Source organism: Falco cherrug, chromosome 2 (genome assembly GCF_023634085.1).
Source record: "Falco cherrug isolate bFalChe1 chromosome 2, bFalChe1.pri, whole genome shotgun sequence".
Taxonomy (NCBI): Eukaryota; Metazoa; Chordata; class Aves; order Falconiformes; family Falconidae; genus Falco; species Falco cherrug.
Genome location: NC_073698.1, coordinates 18,483,648 through 18,511,143, shown reverse-complemented (window position 1 = coordinate 18,511,143; position 27,496 = coordinate 18,483,648). Strand labels below are relative to the sequence as shown.

The 27,496-nt window shown below is 40.2% G+C and overlaps 1 protein-coding gene across 3 annotated transcripts in view; it reads left to right on the top strand.

The window, feature by feature from the left end:
• The window catches only part of EXPH5 (exophilin 5), a 37,060-nt gene extending 9,922 nt beyond the window's left edge, over positions 1-27,138 (top strand). The window contains exons 2-6 of one of the 3 annotated variants that reach the window (XM_055702786.1): positions 7,636-7,793; positions 10,803-10,947; positions 15,519-15,567; positions 17,098-17,224; positions 19,150-27,138. In XM_055702786.1, coding sequence (XP_055558761.1) covers positions 7,636-7,793; positions 10,803-10,947; positions 15,519-15,567; positions 17,098-17,224; positions 19,150-24,494 — 5,824 coding nt within the window. In that variant the 3' untranslated portion in view covers positions 24,495-27,138. Of the gene's footprint in view, positions 1-7,635; positions 7,794-10,802; positions 10,948-11,884; positions 12,965-13,010; positions 13,311-15,518; positions 15,568-17,097; positions 17,225-19,149 lie in introns of those variants that run through there. The other 2 variants (XM_027799104.2, XM_027799105.2) reach the window with 2 other exon arrangements.
• Positions 27,139-27,496: the final 358 nt, after the last annotated feature.

Genomic DNA, 27,496 nt, shown 5'->3' with positions numbered 1-27,496 from the left:
TTTCTAGGTATAGGGGGAGAGAGCTTGCAGTCAAGCAAAGCTGCTTCAGTGTGGCTGGGACGCTCTGCAGTCTGTTTCTTCCTGCATTATAGATTTGCATGCTTTTAAATATATGTTTATATTGCATGCTTTTAAATATATGTTTATATATAATAATAATATATATTATTATTATTATATTTAAAGTATTATTATACTATAATATTTTCTATTTCCAGTGGAAGAGTTGTGATAAATTATGACATTCTAAGCTACTAGAGCAGAGGATCTGTGTAAGTATTCATTACATACATGTATATAAGCTTTATATTTCCAAATGAGAAACATCCACTGTGACAACTTTTAGAGCTTACATTCATTCTTATGACTGCTTCCCTTAATTTAAAGCAATGTAAACAGGGCTTTTGTGTTACAGTAACACATAAATTGTGTGCAGGTGCACTCTGACCTTCTGTCGTATTTCTGTTGACCAGGACTGTTAACTCAGCTCTGTGTAAGGCTCTGCACAATCACCTGAGATTGCAAAGGTGTATTTTGAGAGCCCTAGGCTTCAAGCTTAGCTCTTTATAAACAAAAGTCCAAGCCTGTCTGGAGCCTCTCAATTTTAGAGTTCTATTCAGACCCATGGGGTATCATACACAAACCTGCTTGCAGAGGTGAGACCTTGGTCTTCATTTGAAACCAGTTCCCCTCATTCAGAGTTCCCATCTGGCCTGTGTCCATTTTCTTGTTTCTCCCCTTATATTGTTACCTAGGAAATGTTTTGCATAAAGAAAGTCATACAATAACAGGAGGAATAGCATCTGCATTGTATGTATTTGTAAGGCAGTGAATTTATAATACATGGCTGAGCTGTAAATTACTTGCATAGATGGTTGTCTATTTGCATGCTGTCAATATTTATAAAAGGTCTCACAATCAACTAGCAGCTTTACCCTGGAAGAGTGAGCATGTCTGCTGTTAATCATTAGCTTCAGATTTACTGAAAGGCCTAAGACGACCTGATCCCCAGCCTTCCAACCCATCGTGTGTCACACACATGGTATACATCTGCATTTCCTTGTAAGATTTCCAGGACAGAAATTCAGGAACCCAAAACTTACTCCTGTCATGCGATGCTTTTGGATTGAGACTACATCTATCCCTGCAAGCTAATCAGAATCTTTACATGGATAATTATGTCCATTGCACCTATTAGCATGTAATAATGCTAATGGAAATTCCTATTAATGAAGTCATCTTCATTAGAAATATTAATTACTACCATTCAGAAGCTGTGTGACACACTTTAAAAATGATAGGTAGCCTTCCTTTCCATTGCATCATAGATTTGTTTTGTTATTATCATATAATATTGGTAGGTAGCTTGTGAGCATTGACAGCATAATAAAGTAACACTCTCTTGTTTTTGACCTGTCATTTGCAGCCTGTACAGAGAGATTGTAAATCATCAGTAAAACATTTGAGTGGACCTTTCCCCTGTTTCACACTCACTGTAGAGGAAATGACAGAATTTGCCCGAGCTGGAGAGTCACTGACAATTGTGACATTACTAGTGGCATTTCAACTCATACACTCCTGTTTACTAGCTGCCCAGAGGACTAAAAGCTTTCGTATTCTGAGTATGTAGAAACTCAATTAAAAGATAGATACTTATTAGTCTTTTCTGTTTGTTCCAGCAGGGCTGAAATAATGTTTTCACTGTAAACCCCGGGGTAGCAGCTCAAGAAATAGTTTCATGTTACAAGTAATGTTTTGAGGCATTGTTACAGCTTGACATGGGTGATTAATCACCCTCAGCTCCCGTGATCTCAGTTTTCAATGCTCTGTGCTTTAAAAACTAAACTTCATGAAGACAGTCACTGAGCTGATTTCTGAGGTTTAGACTGAGAACTTCTGATTCATGAGCTGCCAGAGCAGAGAGGAGTTATGTGTCAGCATGAGCATGAACCTCGTCCCTGCCCTAGTTTTCTGTTTCAAAGGAAAATGTCAGTCTGTGCTCTTGCCCAGGGGAACAGACAAAAGTTTCAGGCAGAAATGGAGTGTTGGACTTGGTGAAGGAAAAGAGCAGCTAGAGTAAATAATCTGCAGTATATTAATTTCATATAGTTTAATATGAGAAGTTAATGCTTTGCGAAAAAAACAGAGATAACTTTTAGCCACTCTACAGATGGTGCTTAAGTTAAAAAATAGTAGACACAAAAGTCACTGTGAGTTATAGAGTGGAAGGAAGTATTCAACACATAGTGGGAGTCTGATGAGAACATTTCATGTATCCTGATAGTTTCGTTGTCTTTGTGGATTGTGTGTAATGAATGTACACATTGCCACTGTATTAGGCTATCTCAAAGCAAGTGATAAGCTTTAATTTAAAAGAGTTAAATCTGCTGAATAAAGGTAGTGTAATAATGTCACATTTTGTGCATTTTCTACTTTTTAATTAAAAAGAAAAGACGTGGAAATGGAAGGATTTTCCCCATGAGCAGACAAGGTGAAACTTCAGTAAGGGTGGAAAAGATGTCTTCCCATTAACGCACATATTCCCCACCTGTATCCCTGACACACATGACATGAGTTAATGTGTGAATCTGATACCTATTGACATTTACTGTCTGCAGCTATCTGCTTCTGCTGCTGCTTGGAAGGGTGCTACAGGATGGGTATCAAAATCATGTGCAGAAGTGGTATCTTTGTGTTTAAAGTACTTCTGCCTATTAAACGAACAGCCTGGGAGGGATAACTAGGGAAGATTCATTCCCTTTTCACTTTCTCCCCACTTCCATCTCCTGGTTTTGCACATTTCTGCGATCTAAATATGTAGGGATGGATAATTGTGAGCTGGCAACTTAATGCACCCATCAATGTGGGATTGAAAACATATGCCATACAGTTCAATTCTGGGCTGTGAAGTGTTTCCCCTGTCCTTGAGGTGAACCTTTCTTGGTACTTACGTTACTTCTTTCCACCCAGGAGTGTCACCACTAGGTGACTCTCCAGCAGCCTGATCTGGTGCCTGCTCAGGACAGTGAAAGTCCTTCCGTTACATTTATTGGTATTTAGGTCGTGGTCAGAAAGGAGCACTGAACCAACACACTTTTTGATTTTCCTTGTTGTGGCACTTTCACTTTGCCCAGACACATCTTTAGTTTTATTGGTGACATACTCAGACAAATATATCTTCTGTAGGCAACTTAATAGGTTAATGGGCACTATAAAATCAACAAAATAACAAAAATGACAGCAGCAGTAGCAATAATTGAAAGGATGTAGACTTAAGTAGAAAACTGGTGTTTTGAGGGAAGAGAAAATCAAATCTGAGTGGTTGCTTAGCAATGACCTGGCAGGTTAGATTCAAGCATTATTGCTAACACAACATTTTGTTCATCAAAATAGAGGAGGCCTTGATTTTTCAGAGAATTACTGCAGAAGTGCTTAATTTTACACATATAAAAGCCAAAGAAAAAATCAGCACATTTTCAGTTATATCTTTTTACATTGTCTTGTAGTGTGCGCAACCAAAACATTAGTCAGGTTTTGTCTCTGATTCATCTACTTCTGTGTAATGTTTTACTGAAGCTGACTTGGTTTATTGACATTAGACAAACAGAAAAGGGTAAGAAAGAAAAATAAACAAAAGATTGCTTTAATGTGAGTAAAAATATACCAGCTACTAAGAATAAAGACTGCCTTAAAAAATAGATCTATTGTGTGTCTGATGTGCTAGGAAAGAGTATCTTGGCTCTGCATATCATTATTTTTCTCCCTGGTAGGATTAACCTGCCACAGAAGCATCTCTGGCACCTTGGAAACCAGAATGTTGTTATTGCTGTTACATGTTTAGATTAAATGGTGGATAAGAATTTTTTTAATCACTTCAGCTGTTGTAGTCTTTGCCGTTATCAGTAGTATTTCTCCCCCCCTCTTTTTTTTTTTTTCAAATGATAACTTGAAAGTATGTCTTTAAATTATCTTTATAAAATTATAAGGAACTATAAGTAAGAAAATATTCTTGCATATGCATTTTAGAGCTACCCATGGCTGTGATAACAGCTAGAGTTTTCTAGAAATTTAACTGGCCATAGAAATGATAGAGATGCATGGTTCACCAGTGCGGCATAACATATAAAGCAGTGGGAAGGCAGTAAGATGAAGTAAAAAAAAAAAAAAAGGGAAAGAACTGGTTCTTCAGGCACTATTTTTTAACATTTCTAGCCTTTTCTCACTGACAAAGTAAGGAATATAAACAGACTAAAGGCATAAGCTTGTTTTAGGTAACTGGTTTTGCAGATTATCTGCCCTGCCATCATTTTTATCTAATGCTTTTGGCACTATTTTTATCTGCAGTCCTTCCAGCCTTGTATTCCCAGACATGAAAGCTGTGATCCAGTGAGCTGCACCTTTACCCGGTGCAATTCCTTGTGCTTGGTGGTTGCTGTGTATCTGTTCTCTCATGAGCCGTGTGGTAAGAGTCCTTTAGGGCCAGATCCTGCTTCTCCTGAAATCAATAGGAATCATAATTTCTGCTTTGGCAAAAGTGGAATTGAGTCCTCTGTCCCCTGCAAACAGCAGAGGTGTCCTCAGACGTCCTATTTGGCAACCCAGTTTCTACTACCTTACATATCTGTCGTCTGCTTTATATTCAGGATGAAGATGGTGGAGAAAATACCTTTCCTCTTACAGTAGCAGTTAAGGCTCCTTATTACCCTAACAGGAAGTGGCAGGGGCAGGCTATAGCTCTTTTCACAATATTTATGATAACCCACATGAAAGTACATCCAAACATTTAGGTTAACTTTTCCCTGGAGATGTCTGTATAAAATACTGGGACATCGTTGCGCCAATAAGGAAGAGATGTTTTTAAAAACAGCGCAGAGGAATTGCTCCCGAATGATTCATTAGTTTAGATGCTGTGTAGGATAATAGATGGGAAAAGGTAACACAAGGTGTAGCCTGTGAGGTCATTTAGGCTTGTTGCCTGCTCCAGTTTGTGGAGCAGTCTCCTGTAAGTTATCCGGGGAATGGAGTTGCCTTTGATCCTGTAACAGCTTATGGTTACTTTTCCCACCCACAGTGGTGGTGTCTCCTCTCAAAAGGAAGCAGCTCCGTGCGTCCAAAGTGGCTGTGGAGAAATGAGGCGGCAGGATGGATGGAGCAGACAGGGAAGCTGGATTAGTACATTTGGTTTAGAGGGCATTAGGTGTTTTGACACTCCTACGGAGCAGTGTCTCAATATATAATTTGCAATCCAAGTAACAATAGCGCTGCCTCAAAGGCAAGTTCATTGCAATACTGACTGCAGATACCATCTTCTGCTGTAATTGTTTCTTGAGACGGGCTTTCCTTCTGGTTCACAACTGTCATTCATTAGTATCATGAAGGGACTTGTAGACTTGACAGAGCAGGTATACAGGGAAATGATGTGGTTTGGCAGGGAGTCACTGCAAATGAGAAATATTTAATAGTCATGCAATACTGCAATTACATATTACGTATTGTATTAGTATTATTTGGCGCTCACATAACGATGTATCTAGGGTTCAGTATATGGGCCTGCATGTGTGCAAGTATAAATACGCACAAGCGATTTAAAGGATTTACTTCCCGAGTAGGGGGTGACAGCGCAGTTCCAAAGCGGCACGCTAACAGATAATGACTGCAGGTAGCACCAGGCATGTGCCCGTAAAGACCTCACAGTGTTTAAATATTCATGTCTGTGTTTGTGCAAGATTTTTAATGGAATTTTCAGTGAAAGGCATGTTCGTGCAATGCCCGATAGGGTCGATGTTAGAGTAACTGTGGCGTTTGTGTATTTTTTTTTTTCCTCCTCTTTGGAACGCATCAACGTATAGGACAGGGATGTTTAACGCCACCCGAGTCAGCCCGCCCGCGGCCGGCCGGTGGTGCCCCGGGAGCAGCGCGGGGGCGGCGGCGGTCGCTAGGGGGCGCCTGTGCCCCATCCCGGGCGGGTGCGCCCGGCCCCGCCTGCCCCTCTGCGGGCCGAACCCACCCGGCCTCCCCGCGCTGAGAAAGGCCGCCGGGGAGCCTCGTGGGAGCCGGTCTCCACGCTGGGGACGCCAGCTGAGCTGCTGTGGCCTTGCTTTCCGGGCAGTCGCCGTGGCGGCAGCCTCTCCCGACATACCGCTGTGCTCTCGCTGCGCCTGGTGCCGCGGCGCCCCTTGCCCAGGCCCCAGCAGTGAGGTATGAACTTGGCGCTGCTGGGAGCGCTTCGTGCATCTCCTCCTGGCCCTGTCACTGCTCGGCAGCCTTGCCCGCTGCAGGTGGCCTCCACCGTGTTTAGTCAGGCCCGTGGTGCGGTAATATCTGCGATGAGTAACATGTTTGCCTTTGTAATGAGTTTATTTCAAATGGTTAGTACTTGTGCCTGTCTCTGTGTAATCTACTTCAAGGGAATTACTCATTTACCAAAAATGTCTCTCTCCTGTCCTCCTGTTCTTCACATGCCACCAGGTGAACAGTAGGTGCTAGTATGGACAATGTAACTGTATCAGTTCCAGGTGGAAAAGCATTGTTTCCAGCCTAGATAATTAATCTTGTTTTGTGAAGTAATGTTGTCTCAGAGAATATGAGGTTTTAATGAACTAATGCATGTTCTCTGAGAACATCTGTATTCCTAGACATGGCTTCTACCACTGATTAAGGTAGAAAATTTACTTCAAAGCTGTGCTAAAACATTGGCACTACATCTCCAGATGCACAAAGTCTAGTTCTGTTGCCGTCACAATCAGTTGGGGTGTGGATCTGTTGCATTTGTATCTCTACTTTAGGCACTTCTGCAATGTAATTTGAAAACTAGTAACTCGGTGTGTCATTCCAACTCCTTTGCGACTGTACCCTGTTATGTCCAGATAAGCAATGCATTCCTGTGACTTCTTGGTCTAAAACCTAACTTGCTACTAAACTGCTTCTTCAGTTGCAGCCACATGTGTATAGTTTGTTCAGGCTTCGCCTCTGTGTGGCAGAACATTCACGTTCATTATTAGTTGCTTCCATACATATTAAAGACAGGCAGAATCACTATACAGCAGGGAAAGAGGAATATGTGATAAACTCGTTGAACACGTTGCGTGAATACCTATTAGCTGAATTCACAATTTATTATCCTCCTTTACATAGAAAATGTGTGGTGGGCACCTCACCGTCTGGGCCTCAGTGAGCTTCCTCTTGAAAATCAGAATAATCTTGTTATTGCTTCTGCTTAAACGAGTGAATAAATATTTCAAGAACTGCTTTGTTAGAGTATTATTTATTCTAATTCAATTATTGGCTGAACTTAATCTTACTTTCTTAGTTTATTAATGCTTATGAATTATTACCTCATTTTTTGCAAGGAAGAAGGATGCACTTCTTCAAGGCAGAGAATAATGCAAACATATGAGTCGTCCACTTAACCTGGACACATAATCTTATTGTTAAGTTGGAGAAATTCTGCTGTCACTAAAACTTTCATGTGATTGCTGTGAATGTATCATGTTACACTGTATCGTTCACAAAGTCATTATATGTAGAAATATACTGTAAATGCTTAAATGAACAACAGGGAGAGTTCCTAATGATGTGCCTGTAATATCTAAAATGGCTTAAAAATAAATTGTTCTTTGTTTGTTTCCATTCTAGCAAACTTTTGAAAAGAAAGAAGTCTGAAACAGGGCTGCAGGGAGTGACTGGAGAATGGTTTGAAGAAATACAAAGAAAAAAGTTTCAGAATTACGTTGATGTCAATAGAATGCTAAAACCACCATTAGAACATCAGCTAAGGAAGAGCAAAACCACCAGTGAGTTGCATTTTTCCATTTCTTTATATACATGACAATGGTCACCAAACCAATGTCTTAGAGCATTTCAGAATGTGATAGCTAAGGAGTTTCTGAAATTGCATTGAGTTTCTTCTCATGTCAAAGTTTTACCAAACATATATTTTCAAAAAGATTATGTTTCTTTAAGCACATTTTGTTAAAAGCACAGCTGGGAGCCACAACGCAAAATCCCTGGTGTTCTTATCCCATAGTTAGAATCATAGAACAGCCCGGGTTGGAAGGACATCAGAAGATCACCTAGTCCAACCTTTGGTGGGAAAGGGAGCCTGGATGAGATTGCCTAGCACCTGTCCAGTCACATCTTGTAAACCTCCAGTGATGGGCGCTCCACCACATCCCCAGGGAGCTTGTTGCAGTGATTGATTGTCCTCACTGTAGAAAAAAATTGTTTCTTAATCAAGATGAAGTTGCTGTAATTACAGCAAATTTAGTGGTGGTTTCCCAGTCAAAGCAGTGATGTTTACTTTGTACAAAAATGTCATGGTATAACCCCAGCTGGCAGCTAAGTACCACATGGCTGCTTGCTTACTCCCCTACCCCACCCCCCACTGCCGGCCCCCCGATGGGATGGGAGAGAGAATTAGAAGGGTAAAAGTGAGAAAACTCATGGGCTGAGATAAAGACAGTTTCATAGGTAAAACAAAAGCCGTGTGTGCAAGCAAAGCAAAACAAGGGATTTGTTCACCACTCCCCATCAGCAGGCTGGTGTTCAGCCATCCCCAGCAGGGCAGGGCTTTGTCAGGCGTAACAGTTACTTGGGAAGACAAACACCATCATTCCCTTCCTTCTTATTCCCCCAGCTTTTTATTGCTGAGCATGACATCATACGGTTTGGAACATCCCTTTGTTTGGTTGGGGTCAGCTTCCCAGCTGGGTCCCCTCCCAGCTCCTTGTGCCCCCCCAGCCCACTTGCTGTGGGCATGAGGTGAGAGGCAGGAAAGGCCTTGGCTCTGTGCAAGCGCTGCTCAGCAGTAACAAAAGCATCTCTGCATTATCAACACTTTTCTCAGCAAAAATCCAAAACATGGTCCCGTACAAGCTACTATGGAAAGAATTAACTCTATCCCAGACAAAACCAGCACAAAAACCTGTTTCAGTCTTACCTAGTTTTCTTAAAGAAACTACAGGCACCTAAATGACATTTGGAATACATAGGTAATCTGGATGTGGTGAAAGAGATTTGACTGTACCAGTGGAAGACTTTTCCTAGTAACACTGGGCTAAAGGCATGCCAGTGCTGATTATCAGGGTGGGTGACAAAGCCTGGCAAGTTGGGCTGACTGGGAAGCAACTTCCGGAGATCTCCCTTCACAGGTTCTGTTGCCCATCCAAAATGGACATGCACAAGAAACATGGTGTCTCTATATGAAGCACGGCATTCTGTACTGTCTTTTTTTATCTTCCATCCAGATAGTTTTCATGGATAATATGTGCTTTTATTCCATTCACATTTTTGCATGTTCTTCATTGAGCACCTTCTATTTGTGCTTCATAGCACCTCGAAGCAGAGTCATGTATTTCGAAAGAAAAGTGAAACCCTAAAAATTTTCCTGATACTACAGACCTATACAGAACAGATCTCTGTCTGTCCTGACTGTTTTTCCCAAACATCCCCTCCAGTCCACAGCCATCAACTATTTTTCTCTTTCAGAAATGATCTAATTGATATAGTAGCTAAATAAAGTTTGCGTAATTGTTCTCTGGTATTTAACTTTGAAAGCTGCTGTTTCTATTTCAGATCTGAAGAAGGGGTTACATGCCTCAGAGGCTTGTCTGATATTTCCAACTGTGTAAGTTGGTTTAACAAAAGGTGGTACTTCTACCTGCTAGCCTTGCCCTGTCTACATCCCTTGACCATCCAGGCTATTAGGACTCTCCTGATGTCACCTTCATTGTCAAGTGAAAACAATGCCACCAAGGGGTTAGGCTCTGAAAGGGGTAAAGGATGCAGCATTTTGTAATACACAATGATTGTCACCGAAGTGAAAGCCTTACACACAAGATTTAAAATCACATTACATGAATCATTCACTAGTCCAAAATGCTGCCCCTTGCTGTTGTTATCTGTGACACTTTGCTGTCATTTCTGGTTTTGCTTTCTCCCTACAGGCGTTGGTTGAGCCATTTTCAGGCTGTTGTATTGTTTCAGGCATGTAATGTTTTCAATGGAAAAAAAGATACAGTGCCTTATTCCTGAGTGAAGAAGTCTTACTTCCTTATGTCCTCCAGTTTCCTGTGGCATGTTTTAATAGCAGACCCTGCAGTTTCTTTCCCTAATCTGTGAGCAATACTTATCCTTTCCTTCACACCGGTTGTCAGCTGCTTTTACAGGCAGGCTGGGTTTATGTTCCATCTGAAGAAATCAAATCTTATCCATAATGAAGAAATCGTTCATGATATAGTACATTTACAACACAATTCTGATATGCAGTTTGTAGCAGAAAAAATGTACTCCAGTGGCCATGGAAATCCCATCATAGAGCTGTATGATACAGAAGATATCGTAGTCTGAACTACTGTTATGTAGTTACATTACAGTCTATTACACCATTGTATAGTCGGGGTTGTCATATTTATATTTCTTACAAAGGTGAAAAAAAGTGACTAATGATTGTGGGTGCCTGAATTTTCAAATATCTAATTTGACTGTATTTTAAAATGGTTCAGGTTTTCAAATGGTTGAATGCGGCTTACTTTCTGAAAATAAGCGTCATTTATCTCACATCACCCAAAACCAATAATACTTTTGGAAACTTTAAACCTGTTTATCTTTCTCTTAGTGTTCTAGTTAGTCATTATAAACCACTATGTCACACAGTCTATCCAAAAATGTCAATAAAACTGGATTTTCCTGGTGTAAAAGGTAAGCAAAAGACAATTGTTTATGAAGATGTAACTTTTACTATATATTTTAATGCTGTATTTAGTAAGAAATTGAAACAAATACAATTTTTACACTATTTTTAGATCATAAAGAATTGAAAATGTCATCCCGTACAAATCCTCAAGCACAAAAGAACACTTCAGCTTCCTTTCTGGGCTTCAGATCACCTTTTGCTTGGCTTTTCTCCTTTAGAAAATCAAGGAAAACCCAGACTCAGCAGCAACCACGGTGAGCTATAACCAGAACATACATTATGTCCAGCTTTTAAAAAGTCTATGAATTGTTGTGTTTTGCTTAGAAAAATTTGTTTAAATTATTTTTCCAGTCTCTTGCCTTTCACCTCGCTGAGATTTTACTTGGTCATGTAATGAAAGATTATCTGTTCTGTGTCAGAAGATAAGTGGCAAGTAATAGGTAAAGTCTTTTGGCTAAATATATTTTGCTCAGGTTTTGCATAAAGGTTTTAAGTATATGAGAGCCCCTAGACTTCGCAGCGGCTGCATCCTATTTAATTCCTTCTCAAGAGGACAAAGTGTAAGGTGCATGGGGATCTAGTGCCCTATGGCTGTGATATAACAGGAAAGCATAGTCTTCGCAGGCCATGGCAGAGAGTACCAGCCCCAGGCAGCTCTGCTGCATCAGTTCCCACCATTTCTAGCCCTGAGGCAGCTTAGAGTCAGGCCTGCAGCTTTAGCTGTAGTTGGGCAAAGAGGGTGGTTCTGCAATGCTTTTGTCTTCTGTACTTCAACAGGGCTTTGGTTTCAACTGGATCTGAACTAAAGATGGTCTTATATGCAGCACTGGAGCTGCTGTTTGAAGAGCATCCTTCTCTCTTGACATCCACAGGGTTAAAGCTGCTGTTCAGAGGGAACTGGGCAGCAGGGGCTACACTTAGCTAGTTAGGCTGACTCTTCTAACTTTGGTCCTGGTATGGTCCTGTATGTTGGCAACACCTGAGTGAAGTAGTAGTATTTTTATGTGCATCTTGGGGTAATGCTTGGGACTGACAATCATAGGTAAAGGTGCATTGTGCAATCTAAGTGCTGTGAAATCAGAGTAGGAAGCTGCAAGATCTTTGGCACAAACAGCTGATTTTCACTCTGTTTAGAGAGTCTCCGGCTGGTATTCTGGGCCATGCCTGGGGCTCCTAGGTGGCATGATGCTGAGACAAGGAACAGCTATAATAAACAATGACAGCAAGCCTCTAAAGAAATGATGGTTAGTCTGATACCATAGATTTTGTAACACAGAAGCTTGCCATTGTGTTTCTGTCAAAGCAGCAGGAGATTTAAGGAGAGGTTTGAATAGAGGCCATGAGGTTAGCTTTGCGGATGTTTACTGGTAACAGTTCTCCTACGTAGCATCGCAGCATACAAAAAAAATTTGCGAAGTTTTAACACTGCTCTGTACATGTCATCTGCTCCCTCCTCTTTCCTGTGACAGGGTTTAGTGGTGGACTAGGTTAGCCGTTGGACTCGATGATCTTCAAGATCTTTTCCAGCCTGAACGATTCTATGATTCTATGGTAAAGCCCTTCACACTGGGACACACCAACACCAGACCACAGGCCTCCGTGCAGAATAAAGGGGGGCTTGTGTGACTGAGAATCAGGTTTCAAGAGCGCTTTATCCTGGTGCACTTTAAGGTAGCCCATGCACAAGTGAAGGTCTAGGCTTTGCTGTAGAATCTAAGCATTGAAACAATTTCTTAATTTAAGAAGGCAAAAAAATAAACCGTGCCTACTCATTGCATCAGCTTTTCTAGTATGTGTTTATCTGGCTTTTCTACAAAAAAATCTATCTTGTCTCAGGCTCAGATGCCTTTGATTTCTTACCAAGCACAGCTTGAAAAATAAACAAGTCAATCCTGACGTGTAACTGAGCTGATTGCTACATTTTCTAGTCACGCCTCTCTGTCGAAAACTTCCCCCACCCTCTTCTAGGTGTTGCCGTGGCATGTGGTTTGCTTTATGCATAGACAAAGCACTAAAATAATCTGCCTCTCACAGGTAGAGTTATTTTGGAGAGCTAGTGAAATACAATAGGAGGCAGCACTGTGAATCCTGTAAGTAAGCTTGACCGGCAGAAGCTTTGAAATAGCTAAATATTAATGGCTGTTTAGAGGGTCCTTTCTGTACTGGAGAGACAGTTTCATCAGCTGCGGTGGTGTTTTGCTGTAAGAATAAATTATGGATGCTGCAAAAAAGAGAATGCTTATGTGGAGATACAGAAGATGCTAGTAAAAGGTAACTTTGTAACTGTAGTCTGAAGGTAGTTAATGTTTGATGACTTGGTTCAAAGGTGTTTGGTGTTCTTGAATTCATACTTATTCTTTTCTAATATGTAAGTGTGTTTCATGCTGGAAAAGAAAAGCTGTTTTAATTGTGTTTTCAGCATATTTGAGTTATATGCTTGTTGCTTAGCTGGCTTTTTACGTAGTACTGATAAGAGTAGTATAGAAGAAAATGGATTACACTCTGACATTAGACAATTGGGAGATGGCCTACGGAAGACAGGTGCCTCGGTGAAAATACTAGTTTGCAGCAGATTTTGGTTTGTGGATTTATATTATTGTTACCAGTATTGATAGAAGTAAGTGGAGTCATCTTTTAATCTTAACATTTGGTTGTCATAAAAAGATACATATGTATATAAATGAAAAAGTATAAAATATAATTTCTTATTTTCCATAGCAAGTAGTATTTTTCCGATGGGAAATACTTATGAATTCTTTTCTGTTTATGAGTAATAGATAATGTTTACAAGTGTGTATGTGCGTGTGCATGTGTGTGCAAAATAATGTAAACATTGTTCAATGTTCTTAACCAAAAAAGAAACTGAATTACTTTTTTCCTAAAATTAAGCAACATTTCTCTGTAAGTAAGCAAAACTTTAATTTTGAAATGCTGCAAAACTTAAAAGAGTTAAGAAGAAATAATGAAACAGTTTGAGAAGTGGAGGGATTGGCATAGGGAAAAGATTAAAATACCCTTGTCTGTGTAAGTTGGCAGGGAGGAAAATAAAGCAGGATGCAATGACCAGTTATTTCTGAAAGAACAGTGACAACAAAGACATGGAAAAATTTAGAATAGTGCCAGAGGTTCAAATGAAAAGTTAATTTTTGCCTAGACTATCAGAAGACATTTCTGACTAACATATCTGCTTTGTGTAGCTTCGTTGCAAAGAGCAATTAACGCAACACCAAGCACAGCACCAAGTGGGAAGAACTGTAGAGCGGCTTTGCACAGTAAAGCTGAAGAAGAAAGCTTCTAACAAAGCTTTTACCTTTTTGTTATGCATATAATTAAAATTAAGGTAACTTGCTAAGCCATGGGCTTTCATTGAACTTGGTTTGCAGGAAATCACCGTAAAAACTCTGAAACCTAAGTTTCATTCTTAATTCGCTGTAGAAGTGTTAAAACATATTCAACATTATTTTAGTTTAAAGGAAGAGCTACATGCATCTCTGAGTCCTGGTTTTGTAAATTCCATTCCCGGGGGCAGCAGCCCACTGAACTAATGGCTGTTCATACTGGGTTCTATGAGGAAAAATTAGGAATTTCAGATTCAGATTGTCTGGCCAGATCCTAAGCCCACTGAGGTCAACAGGCTTGTTTCCTTTGGTTTCAGTTGGACCCCATGTCAGAGAGGAATCCTGGTTTTACAGTTCACAATTACAGAAGCAAAAACAAATTGCACCTTTCAACTGTTCTTCCCTGCCTGCAAGCACATTACAAACAAATGACAAAGCACTTCAGGAGGAAAGGCTGGGCCACAAAGAACCTGCCAACAAGCCGGTTTATACTTGCTGTTGAAGCACAATAAAGTAGTTTACCGGAGCACAAGAAGGTTTTAAGAGCCTAAGAACAAGGTCATTCAAAAAGACTTTGAGACAAACAGGACTGAGCAGAACCGTCTTACCCTACTTCACTTTCTCTCAAGAATTAACTTCCTGGGAAAAAACAGTTTCTGAGACAAGGAAGAGCTAGCAATAAGCACGAGCAGAGCAACATTTCCTGCAGGGCTTTTTAAGGGACTGGGTTTGCTTAGTTGTAAAATAAGCATCTGCAGACTCAAATAGACTCAGTGAAGACAAGTCCTGTTCTTGGTTTTTTATTTTAGTTTGTATGTCTGCAAGTCACCCCATAGAACAGAATACCTTTTATGTTCAGGGCTTCTTAGCTTGTTCTAACCACTGCATTACTCACAGACGCTCTAGCCAGTTCTCTGCCAAGCCCTTGCAGTTCTATATAGCTTAGGAAACCAGATGAGCTTTCTACCATGTGTTAAAAATCGCTAAGTAAAAGCCATTTCAGGGGAGTAGCAGCAAGTTCCAAAGTTCACACGGAAAACAATCTGCAGTCTGTCTGTCCTCCTTTGCAGGGGCAGAGCACAGCTCTGTCTGTGCAGGGTGAAATGGTAGAAGAAAACAATAGAGTTGCAGATGCAAACCACTTACAGATTTAACTTTGGCTATTAGTAGTACCTACCAACAAAGTAAGGCTGGATTGAAACAATTACTTTATGGCTATTGCAGACAGTGAGATATCAGTAGGCTGAGCTCATTCTTGGCTGTGCAGCTACATTTGCAAGCTGACAAGGCCAAACTGAATGGTATGCTTCCCCAGCATTTTTTCGTTAGCAGGACTTTTTTGTGGGAAAGTGTGGATTCTTCATAGAGCAGTCTTTTTTCAGATGCTTCTCAATAGTTGTGGAAGAGAAACTGCTGCATATTTACTACCTGGTAGAATTACATCACGTTCCTTTTCAAAGCCGACATTTAAATCCTTCTGCCTACAGATATGACAGTTCTGCTAGTCCATCTTCAGAAGGGGAAGAAATGGCAGCGGTGAGTAGCTTATCAACTCTCTTGTCAGCAATGTTTAAACCACAGATTTTTCAAAAGCTAGTCCCCTTTGTTTAGGCTGTTGATATAACACCTGTTTAAATAGTATTCTTGCAGTTCCTGTTTTAAACGCTGAGTAAAATATCTGTGTTGTGAACCTATTGAACACAGTGGAATGAACTTGCCCTGTAAACTATAGAAGTCCAAAGCTTTCCTAAGTAAGCTCTGATCAGGTTTCAATTCTCTTTCAATGACGGAATAATTGCATGGATAATTTTCTAGGCCAAAACCCTCATGTATTTTGGCAACTGTAATCAACCTGCAAAACTCACACTGAATGAATAATCTCGTGTATTTACTTTTTCTTTTCATTTGTACAAGGGTGGAAAAGAGTAACTGACTTGGGCAGGCAGAAAGCTAGAGCCTCTCCTGCAGCATTTCCATGTACAGAATTACTATGTAAATGTTGACAGTAGGAAATTATTTTTTGGCTGAATGTGCCACCTTAGAAGCATAAGCTCAGTTTAAGGATGAAACAAGATTTATTTCTGATGTAATTCAGGTGCATGCTGTTGAAATAAACAGATTTTCTCCAAGGATGATATTTGCTATTTGAATTAGTTTATTGCCCTGTATTACTAACACATCTTTCCTCCTCTTCAATTGTGTGGTATAACCACAGAGGGGACTAAGAAGGTACACAGTATATAATCAAAGGTATAGAGGAGGTAAATTGGCCACCTCTCTTCTCTCATATTTCAAAAACAAAGGGATAATCTATATTAATACATGACTGAACCAAGATCTTATCAGAGAATCCCGCCTATAAGTAGACTATTGTAGCTAGACAAGTGAAATATTACAAATATTGAGAACTAGAAAGTAGTAAGAGTTTTTATTTTAAAAAGGGAGGAAGAGTCTCAGCTAAAATGCATCAGCAGTTCAGCAGTTGTGTGCAGTTCTACCAGCTGAAACTGTGAACTGAGAGAAATATGGATGTGGTAGGAACCTCTCCAGCTTAACTAAAACTAAAGCTTAACAGATGGGGAACAGGATGACATTTCCCCCACTGCTAAGGTAATCTATCACAGCCCCCTAAAGTACTGTATTGCAATATGAAAACTGATTCAGTGAATCTCTGTTGGGAGGTCAGTGTGGGAATTTTAAAATGTGCTGGTCAAGGAAGAAGTATTAGGAAAAACTAAATTAAGAGCTACAATGCAGTAAGGATGCATATGGAGGAAATAGGTAAATGATGCCCTATATTATAAGGTCATTATAACTCATGTATCCAAAATAGGCTATGGTATGAGGACAAGATGAGGAAATCTCCTTATTACATATGTAAAAGTCTCTAAAATGCATGCAACCTTACAGTCCTCAGTTGTATATTTTAATAATGCAGCATTTAACGGACCCACAAAGAGTTTACTGACCTCTGTGACTTGTGACACTATTTGTGGTGTGACATGTGAAACATGATTTGAACCAACATGTAGAGCTAATATCATGTTGCCTTCACATTTTTTACAGGCTGAAATGTGTAATTCCCCAATGTCGACTGAAACAAGTGATCATTCTTTTGGTGCAAATGAAAATGAAATGATGGAGAAAAGTACACAGGAATGGAATGAACAGCTGGAGAAAGAGTTTTTCAGTGGTAAGTGTGTGTCCTTACTTTATTCTAATATTATTTTGCCAGAAGTGACTGTGTGACTGATTTCAGAGAATTTTCTGCAAAAGAGAGGCTGTAAAAATATGGGTCATCACTTTCTAGCACAGTGGCTACTTTTTGCAGGCTTTGTCTGCCAGCAAAATGTCTGCTTGACATTGACTTCAAGATGTGTCATTGATTACTCTTAGAGTGCATTTCATCTCATACTGATACAGTTCAGAAGAATCGCACCTTAAAAGCGTACATTGCTCTCTGCTGATTCTGACAGGAGCCCATATTGCATCCTTTAGGTGCAGTCATACAGTTACGTGAAAGAATTTCGTCCCAGTTTCCTGCATGCATAATTTTGATAATGATGAATTACTGGGCCTGGTTTTATGAATTGTAAAGCCTCAAACCACAGAAGCAAGAGCCATTATGGCATTCAGTTAGCTTTCTGGCAGCCCTTATAGCACCAGTCAAAAGCTGCTGCTTCCTTTTTTTTCCTGTCACTGCTGGGAAATGAGGCAAGGTCAGACCCAGCCTATGGGACTACAGAGGTGTTCTTCCATAAACTTTCTCAGATATATGCAAAAAAAAAATATGTCCATGAATATTACTTTATACCACCCAAAATTACAAGTGATCACAGGTTGAAAGCATGATCAGGAGGCAGTGGGTCAGTCAGCAGTGCTGGAAGAGGAGACCCCTGCATGGTGGACGGTAGTTCTTCTGCAACTCACAGGCCTCGCACTGCTTTTGGGTGTCAGTCGTAACTGCACACTTGCCCACTAACAGAGAAAGACTATACACAGCTTGGCTGATGTCCTCCAAATGGAAGACTCAGAATCAACACATCGTTTTCCTTGTTCTAAGCTGACTCTCTCAGGAGCCTTATCTCCTCTGTGCTGAAAAGAAACTTAGAAAAATGGAAAATTTTAGTACTTTTGTTACTGCCTTTTACCCCACCTATACGTACCTAGCAATGCTTTCTTAATCAGTCTGTACTATTTGCACAGATCTGTAATGACCGATCAGTCTTTTTTATTTAAATGGTTAGGAAATGCTGTAACAAAACAGCCATACCCATTTGTGTTTCTATCTTATGTGTACTAATACACATAATATTTCAAAATACAAAAATAATACAATTAGCAAAGGCATAATTGTTTTTGCCAATAAAAATATTTTAAATACATAGCTGTGGCTTAGTCTTATGACTGAATATGTTGGTTAACTGAGCTGTTACAGTGTTTAATTCCAGTTCATGAGACTGAGACTGTCTATGTTGCCATGATGAATCATAGGTTCCTAACTATTTAATTACCATTTTTTATCCAGAAAATGACATTTTCAGTGCTCATTTTAAAGTTAAAAGCTACAATTTAGTGGAGAACTTCTTTTCTGAATGAAACAAACAGTGGACATGCCAGACCACTGAATATGCTTGTTTGATGGTTTGCAGGATTCTGTGTTCTTTACAGTCACATCATAACTGTGCTTTGTATACACACAGAAAGGTCCATGTTTTCCTAGTGAATTCTTTTCAGGAATTTTTTGCTTACAAACTAGATTTGGAAAGTTTACACACACATAGACACAGACATATATGTATAGAGGGCATGAGTAAGGATTTAGACTTCAAATTGTTTTGTTTTTCTTTTAAATAGCATAAAGACTAACATTTACATAAAGAGCAGTTTTAAGATCAGTCATAAAGCAGTGTGTTTTTTTCCTTGCAGTCATTAATGGGTAACTGCTGAAAGGTCCTATGGATGAAGAACGTGCGGTTCGGGAAGGGTTTTGAATGCTGAGAAGCTGACTCCTTTCAAAACCAGTTCTGATTATTAATGTAATACACGAAAGCTTTTAACATAAATAGTCATAAATTATTAAAGAAAACAAACTCAATTATCTTTTTCCCTGTGCAGTTCTAAATGATCTGGATGACCAGCTGGCCCAGGAACAAGCCCAAGACCCGTTGGACAGGACAGTGTCTACTAGCAGTGCATCAAGTGTCCAATACATTAATGCATTCCCTACTTCAAAGAGACAGACTGCTAGTAGAGGGCAACACAGAAATGACTGGAGTGACATGCCTAGCACATTTTTCCCAGATGGACTGAGAACAATAAGAGCCAAAGATGAACACAAAATTTTCATCAGACCAAGGAAATTACACAGTGCATATATAAACTGGCACCAGGCAGCCTTTCAAGAAGATTACAAATATGGTGATCCAGCTGATGGAAATCCTCATCGGCTGAGCAGCAGGCTGTCTTCTGTTTCTTTTGGACGGTCTTCAGAAGGTAGCTTATATCCTCCTTCCATAACACAGAACAGTGGATTTAGGCACAAGAGCTGCATGAACAGGGATACAGCTGGCAGAAGTTACTCTGTGTGTTCCCTTCGGAGATGTCCATCATCAGTATCTTCTGACCAACTATCATCATCTAGTTTACAACATCCATTGGCAAGGGAGAGCAACAATGGTTTTCTACCAAGGTTTGGTCGACAGAACCCAAAGAGAATTCCTCTGTCTTCTATTGTATGGAACAACACACCAGACTCTCCTGGACAAACATCAGCTCAAGAAAAAATGTTTAGAACCCAATCACTGATGGAGTTTCATGCTACAGACCATGGTAGATATCCTAGCTGTTTGCAAGAAACCAAGAAATATGCATATTACCACTCAAAACACCATTACAGAAGATCGATTTCAAGCAGTAATTGCTTTAGTAGAGTTAGTTGCCCTGACAAGGCTACTTCTCCATTGCCCTTTGATAACTGGGAAAACTATCCATTATACAAATCAGAAAATAATCTCTCTAGATCCTACTATAGAGATACTTCTTCTCACGGCAAGTTGTATGCAAAGCAAAATTCTTCATATGGAAAAAAAGACAGCTATCCTTCTTGGGCTGATATTCCTCAGTACTACAATGATGAAACATTTATTTCCCCTGATGCCAGTTTTGAAATGATTATGGCTAATTTAAATGACCAGCAGTGGGCACACACAAAGAATGCCAAGTTTGGTTCACAGCGCCTCCAGAACGATTTTCACATGTATCCTCCAGAAACTACAAATATCAAAAGGACAACAAGAAGTGCAAATAGAACTTTTTCAGAATGCACAGAGGGCTGTCAGCCCTGGCTAGGTTGTAACTCTTCAGTTTCTTCATCTAATAGTAGAACCGATGAGCCAGTCTTCCTTAATTTGAAGGACCAAACAAAACCTATAGGACTGAACAGGAATTCAGCTGTTGTTGCCCAAAGAGGTACTAAGGCAGACTTCACACAACTAGAAAAAGTTGAAGGTATGAAACTGCCAGACAAAGACATGCCGTTACAGTCAGTTTCTCAACAAGGAGATACAAGCTGCATCAACACCCAGAGTTTTCCCTGTAAGAGCCCTGCTTCTGCCACGTTGCAACGCAGTGCATCTCTCTTTAATACAATGAGATCAAAGAGACAAACCGAAGTCGCTGCCAGAGAAGATATTGCAAAAATATATACATCAAATGGTGATAAAAGAAATATACAAATGAAGGAAAATTACTGCCCACCCAACAGTGTGTTCAATCAGCCTCCCTGTAATTTGCCAGCTGATGACAGCAGAAAGGAACTTCTTCTTCCAAGTCAGAAAGAACAGGAACATAATCTGCATTATGCAGCAAAAAGAGAGAGCATCACACAGGATAATTGGAGTGCAGAAGCCATGAACCAAGCTACTCCGAAGAGACAGTCGTCACTGCTGAATGTTGCTTCTGCTCCATCCGCTGAAAAATTAGCAAACTGTCAAGGCATGTTCTCCTGTCCTCCTGAATGCTCATCTAGCTCCTCACAAAGCTCTCCACAAGCACTTTGTCATAAAGACAACTCTAAATGCTTAGGAACACGAACTAGCTCTTCAGTAAATTGCACAGTTCCTGAATCTCAAGCAGAAGATGGAAAACCAAGTCAAGTGAGCAGAATAAGTGTTACCAAAGAGAAAACACTGCAAAAGACAAGCACTTTAGTTACTAAGGACTGTAATGGACAATGCACTACTAGTTCTCCACAAAACGCAAATTCTGGAAATACTTACGTGCGTAGCTTTGATGGAGACCCCAAGCCCTCTGAACAGAGTTTAAGTTATTTTTGCCTTGAAAAAGAAAGCAGAAAAAAAAGGAGTAATTCACCTTGTACTGAAAGACTTCACAAGCAAGACAGCTTACTGAGACACACCAGTAGCTGCAGCGTTACTGGCTCCCCTAGCCGAAACAGCCTCAAATCTCCTGACCCACTTGTTATTTATTACACTTTGCCTAGAAAATCAGCTAGCATTGCTGGTAGTATTATGTCAGATAAGCCCATCTCCTTACCTAGAGAAAGTAGAACAATATATGATCGCTTAAGGTCTGAAACTCCACGTAGAGCTGATGCCTTTTGTTCTAATCGAAGAGATGTGTCTTGTTTAGACTCAAACCATTCCTTTTTAACATCAGCATCATTAAGTGCTGCTACAAGTAACAAAGAAAAAGATTGCCCCAGCCCTTTAACCAAAAGTCCTAATGATTCAGTAAGTAGTAGTACATCAGTTGAACTGACAGACAGATGTAAACATCTAAGCAGAAGAGAATCCTCTGTGTTTTCAGATTGTAAGGAGAGAGGAAACTTTTTGCAGAAATATAAAACTACAAGCACATTTACAGTTTGTGTTGATGAAGATCATGTCAAGTATCATGAACTAGTTTCAATTTATTACACGTTACCACGGAGGCATTCAAGAACATTCTGTAACCTCTTTAGAGATAATCCAGAGGATGCAGATTTACCTTGTCCCAAAGAAAATGTTCAGTCACCAAGAATACAAAACAAGAAAAATGAAGGCTATGTGAGTTTAGCAAATGTTTTTTTCCCCAGCCCTTCGGAAAAAGAGGTGCCTTCATATTCTTCCGACCCAGTATCTTCAGCTGTGGTCACACCTCAAAACTTAGGAACTGCTGTTGATAGTGAAGGAGAGAATTCCCACTTATCTCCTAGCTCTGAGAAGATAAGTACTTCAAAGTCAATGAGTATGATACACAGCAGGAAAGATAGTTCAACAGATCTTCCATTAGCAGAAAATGTGCTTTCTGACATGGTGACAAAAGAAATTTCTTTAGGTGGTCCACAATCCACTGCAGTAGTGGCTAAGTCAGGTAAGACTATTTCTGATCCCGCAAGTAGCCAAAATACAGAAATAAGTCTAAAAGAAAAGAAGGAAATTTTACAAACAACTTCACCGCTAATGTCCACTTTATCAACCCCTCCCAAGCCAGGCAGGTGTTTAGAAAAGCCTTTGTATTCTACTTCAACAAATAAAAATACTATACAGAAGGGAAACTCTGAAAACTGCTGTCAGCCCCCTAAGGTGAACACCAATAAAAATCTGAACAATTTACTCCTCCACCCAGGAGGGAAAAGTTTCCTTGGAAGGAGTGGTAACACAGAGCGTGCTGATGTGCTGCTTCCTCCTGTGGAAGACAAGTACAGGGGTAGTACCGAAGTCAAACAGAAAGTAAATTTCCTACACCAGAGCACACCTCTGTGTAATAATAAAAGTAGTGGACTGCAATTAAGGGCTGACAGTTCAAGAAAAAATGCAAATGATTTAAAGTGTTGTAGCAAAGTTCTTTCAGAGTCTCGGAACAAAGTACCTGAGGTAAGCACAGCTTCCAGTGCTGACCCATTACTTCAGCTAGATGAAGGGGTTAGCACAGATGCAGATGAATTAAAGAATTCAAAAATTAAAAAAGAGCAAAAATCACAGAGTACTCAAATCGGTAAAGATTATAGTGGTTTGCAGGAATTGGAGAGGGACAGTGAAGGCCGCCTGAACATTAACTGTAAAGATAAAGTCCTCAGGGTTACACAAGATCAGAAAATAACACGGAGTGCAGAAGACGAGAACAAGCTTCTCTCTGACTGCACGAGAGACAAAGTCAAAGATATAGAAAAAAGGAAAAACAGACCTTCAATTAAAAATAAACTGGCAGCTGTTTACAAAACAAGTCGAAAATTTTCAAGTAAAAATTTACCCCCCAAACCACATATAAGTAACATTTTTTCACAGAACGATGGAAGTGCCACTTCTTTAGAGGTCGACGTGTCCCTTGACTCACAGATTTCAACAGATTGCCGTGAGCCATTCCTGCAGTTGGACAATGAAAGTCAGAATCACAGTCTGGACCCTGATAAGAATATGCCCAGACCAAGAACAGCTGAGAATAAGAAGACTGAAAATCAGAATGATCCTTCCTTGCTTGTTAATAACACCAAGTGGAGGTCTTTTACAAGCTCATACATCCAGAAAGAAGCCATCAGTCCCCAAAAATCTACAGGGAAAGTGGAAAATCCACCAAGTGTTACAACCCTATTTCCAGATAAAGCAGTAACCACAAGAAATAAGAATTCCCATAGCCTCGATCTCAGGTTAGAAAGCAAAAACCAGCCCATCTCTCCCAGTGCTACTACATCGGACCCAGTGGATGATGAGAAAAGAAGAGCTAGCAGTTGTGCCTGCAGTCCTCCCCTGACACTTCTAACTGACAAAAACTCGAACACATACGTAAATAGCTGCTTGCAGGCAGGCATATATCCAGAGCAAAACTTGACTCCCCAGACAGTGCGTGGTCAGTGTCAAAATACCTCTCAGTCTGCTAGCTTAAAAAATGCTAACTTGCATAGCTATCAGTTGCGCAAGAGTCATGCCAAAAGTCAGCGTGAGCGTCACCTTTCTGAGAGTATTTGTGCTCAAGATTCCCCTGAGACCTTTGCCTCGGGAAGCAATATTCTGCCAGAAGTTGGTACACATGGGAAGAGGTTTAAGTCTTACTCAGAGCTGTTGCCTTGTGATGAAAATGAAAACTGGGCATCGGATGATGAAAGGTGTTACAGCACAAGAAATTTGATGTATCCTTCCATTGAGTTTGGTATATTTGGCAAAGAACAGCAGTTGGCTTTCCTGGAAAATATCAAAAGGTCACTCACAGAAGGGCGATTGTGGAGACCATGTCTTCTTAACAACCCTGGTGCTCTCAGAGATGGAGAGACCCCTTCTATAAATAGGGCTGAGCTTTTGAGCTCAAGTTCTGCTGGGAGCAAAATGTCATCGGCTGCTTCATCCCCCCAAGAGCTGACTGATACCCATCGGGAATACCCAGCAGCTTATTCGGACTCAGACAGTGATACCACCACCGATGATGAATACTACCTAGATGAGATAGATAAAGAATCGGAGCTATGAAGGGCCTGTGGTGCTAAGACAGCACGATAGCTTGGTAGTTTCTGGGCAGGCAAAAACATGTCAAATACTTTGAGCCAGTTCTTGTGCTGCTATAAACTGGTACAACTTCATTAGTTTTAAAGAAGTTAGTATGTTACATTAGCTGAGCGTTTGACTTTCATAGTAAATGTGTGGCTTCAGCATTGTTTCTCCTAGCAGGGAAGGAAGAGTGTTAAAAAATCCTTTCCCAGAATAACAGAAGGTAAACAACTGTGGAGCTTTGGGCAGTGTGTAACTCCAGAGATGGCTTTCCTCTGAGTCAGCAAGCAGTGGCTTAGGCTCCTGCCAGCTACACAGTGCTGGAATGGATAAATTCTAGCTTGAGCTACTTTTTCGTACAAGACTGAACAGAAAAACAAGGGGTTGCTTTGCTAATAACTTGCTGTTTCTCCAGTTTTCCTTGTTTACAAGATGAAGCATGATAAAGCCAATCTATCCCATGCAACAAACACCACCCCCCCACCGCCCCCAAAAATGAAACCTGTTCAGTTTTTATAGCGTATTCTGCATGAAAGTTCTTTTTCTGCATTCCTGGGAAGCGTAGCAGCAATGTTTCCAGTAGCATTTGTTCTGCCGTGCAGTTGAGGTGGATTCCACACTGGGATTTTTCTCCTGAGCATTGTAAGAGCGGTGAGCAATGTGAGTTAGGGAAGTGCTGCTAGCGCATGGGAAACAGCTCAGCCAAGGGCACAGCACTGGAAAACTCACCAGAATTCCCCAGGATGCTGAGGAACATGGCTGAGGATGGAAATCTGCTTTTCAGACATGGGAGGTTCATAACCAGCACAGCTTTGGTCACAGATGAGCGAACAGCAAGATTTCTGCCTTGGACTTAGGAACAGGTTAATTTGCTTTAATAACCTGACACCTTAAAACCATGCAAAAGGTGAAAAGATTTACCCTATTTATTTCCTATATAAACCTCATACATTGAATCCTAAGCTGTCCTAATAGTGGGAAGACAACCAGTAGAGCTTGGTATGTCCCCAAGTTCTTCTGCTGCCTCTGTGCTCGACCGGTCTCGGGGTGAGGCACCTGCAGCCGCTGGGCTCCTCCAAGGCAGCACCACCTGCAGCGGCCTGAGAGGGCACTTGGCTGGGTCTTGACTGTACCCTACAGTCTGGCAGGTTTTTACATAGAAAGTAAATAAAACCAGTAAGAAATGCTCTTTGCCTTTTGCTAAATTACCATCCCTTTTTGGTATTTTTCAACCGTTCCTGCTGTCACCACAATATTTTTTATCTTTCAAACTGAAGCCCTAAATATTTTCCAGTGGCTCTTCTTTGGCCGCACTAATAATGTAGTATTATATACTCAGTAGCCAAAACTGGTCCTTGCCCATTAAATTCCTAACTAAGCTTTGATCTCTTTTTATGAAAAATCAGAAGTGGCTCACTGAGCCAGGAGATAGTATTTAAAAATACTTACAGATTTACTTCTACTTTATTTCTAATTTCACACATGGTCTAAAATTATGATCCATATTTTTATATACTTTTTAATTCAACAAAATTTCTGTAGGACATAATTATATTTTTGTAACTGGAAGGACACTATACTGCTATTTTAAAATAATATATTTTACACAAAGCAAGCAATGCTTGTATCACTGACTACTCCGCAAGAAACTAAAAGATGAAAATGTTGTAATAGGTAACTGGTATCCTTATTTTTTTATACTGTAAACTTCGTTAAAGAAGTGGCTCTGTAGTTCAAATCTGCACCGATATATAAGTGTTATTACTGTATACTGGGGTAATTTGTCTTTTGTTGTACATAGAAGGACTAATATAAACTGTGTATTTATAGTCAGAATTGCTCTCTACAACATGCCTGTTTTGGAAGGATATAAGCATACGCTGTCATATGCAATGCTGGAAGGAAATGACTACCATGTAATTGCAATCTTGTAAAATGTGGTATTCTAAGGAGCTGTTATGTTTTTCTGTAAATGGCTGTATTCTATACATACAGGATTCTGTAGAGTAAGACAATAAAACCAACTAAGTGTCGGTGAGGAATTTCTGCTGCTGTACATTTCTGCAAAGTGTGTTAATCTAAAAATTGGGAATATCAGCCTACATAAGGTAAAGAATGATAAAATTACCATTTACAGGGGAAGTAAATGGTCATACAGTTTTTCTTGACTTGAAGTGGATGGTTTAGAATGTTTTTATTTGTAAATATTTTCTGCCTGTTCAACAGATGTTGGATTAAGTTCTCACCTTGTTGGCATGAATTTTTTTTCATTTGCTATGCTATGTATGTACAGGAAACCAGGTGGCTTGATTTAATGTAAACAAGTAAAAGCTGCTTTTGGTCATGAATCAGTTGTGGAAGAGTGAAGCCTACTGAGGATCTGTAAAGTAATACTGGCATTGAGTAATGGTATTCTGTAAAACAGCCAGTTGCATGAAAACGTAAGGAGAAATACCCTTTGAGTAGCGATCAGCTTCATTCGGTTTAGCAGAGCCAGATTTTGACACCGTCACTCTTCCAAGATTTTTCTTTGGCAAAAGTATATTCTATAAATGTTCATAATTTATAGGATTTTCATATTTAAAATCTGTTTGAAATAAATTCTGCATTCAAATGAAAAATTGTATTTGCATTGTGTTTATTTTTCACTTACTGTGAATACTGTAGACAGTTTATTTAAAAAAATAATCAAGTCCAGCATCTTAGTGTTGTTGCCAGGGTGCTGATGGCAGATGATGCCATAGATTTAAAATGGGGCACCCAGCCTCGGTCCCTCACGCAGCTGTAGGCAGCGGTCACGCCAGCTGCGTGGCTGGGGCTTGCCTCGTGCAGAGGAAGGATGAGCAATGTCCATGTGCTGCCCTCTGCTTTCCTGCCAGCTGATGCGTCTCCAGTACATAAACAGTTTTCCATCAGTGGTGGTGTCTTTACAGTGGACGTATTAAGACCTTAGTGTGCCATATGCCTACAACTTGCCTTGAGGA